General features: G+C 67.1%; 1 protein-coding gene across 1 annotated transcript in view; it reads right to left on the bottom strand.

Annotated features, from left to right (window-relative positions):
* LOC102374756 (signal-induced proliferation-associated 1-like protein 3) overlaps positions 1-569 on the bottom strand; it is a gene marked incomplete at its 5' end in the record, with an annotated part of 8,863 nt that overhangs the window by 5,681 nt on the left and 2,613 nt on the right. The window contains one exon of the mRNA XM_025213062.1: positions 310-467. Coding sequence (XP_025068847.1) covers positions 310-467 — 158 coding nt within the window. The remainder of the gene's footprint in view (positions 1-309; positions 468-569) is intronic.

Genomic DNA, 569 nt, shown 5'->3' with positions numbered 1-569 from the left:
TGGGTGGGGGCTGAGCGGGGGGGGAGGTCTGCGAGATTGGGGCTGTGTGGGAGGAGCCACAGAGGGGACTTGGCCCCACTCGGGGAGGGGAGGAGTGCAACGGGGTGGAGGGCTCATGGGGAGCCCGGACACCTGGCTTCCCCCCAGGAAACGAAGGATGTGATGTGACCATCTGAGACTTGCTCTCTCAGCCCAGGTGCGGCTGCACCGGCAGCAGCAAGAGGGGAAAAACATTCCCCCCTGGTCCCCGTGGCGAGCGGCGCAGCCCGGCACCTCCCCGGGGCAGGCTGGGAGCCGCGCGGGACTCACCTGTAGCACACACTGTCAGTGCAGGGACTGTGGGCGCGGACCACGATGAAGACGTGCTGGAAGTGGGAGCGGACGCTCTGAGGTGTGAAGGGCAGCGCGCCGGGCTCCTGGAAGACGATGGTGACGATGTCGTTCCCGATGTGCCTCTTCCGGAGCAGCTGGAGGGGCACCAAGACACGCCAGGCAGTGAGTGATGCACGTGGCAAGGAAGCGCGGGGTTGGGGTGGGCTTCCCAGCTACTGGGTGGGGGTGGGAGGACT

This window comes from Alligator sinensis, unplaced genomic scaffold (genome assembly GCF_000455745.1).
Source record: "Alligator sinensis unplaced genomic scaffold, ASM45574v1 scaffold1667_1, whole genome shotgun sequence".
In the NCBI taxonomy this organism is placed as follows: Eukaryota; Metazoa; Chordata; order Crocodylia; family Alligatoridae; genus Alligator; species Alligator sinensis.
This window is presented reverse-complemented; position numbering and strand designations above follow the sequence as displayed.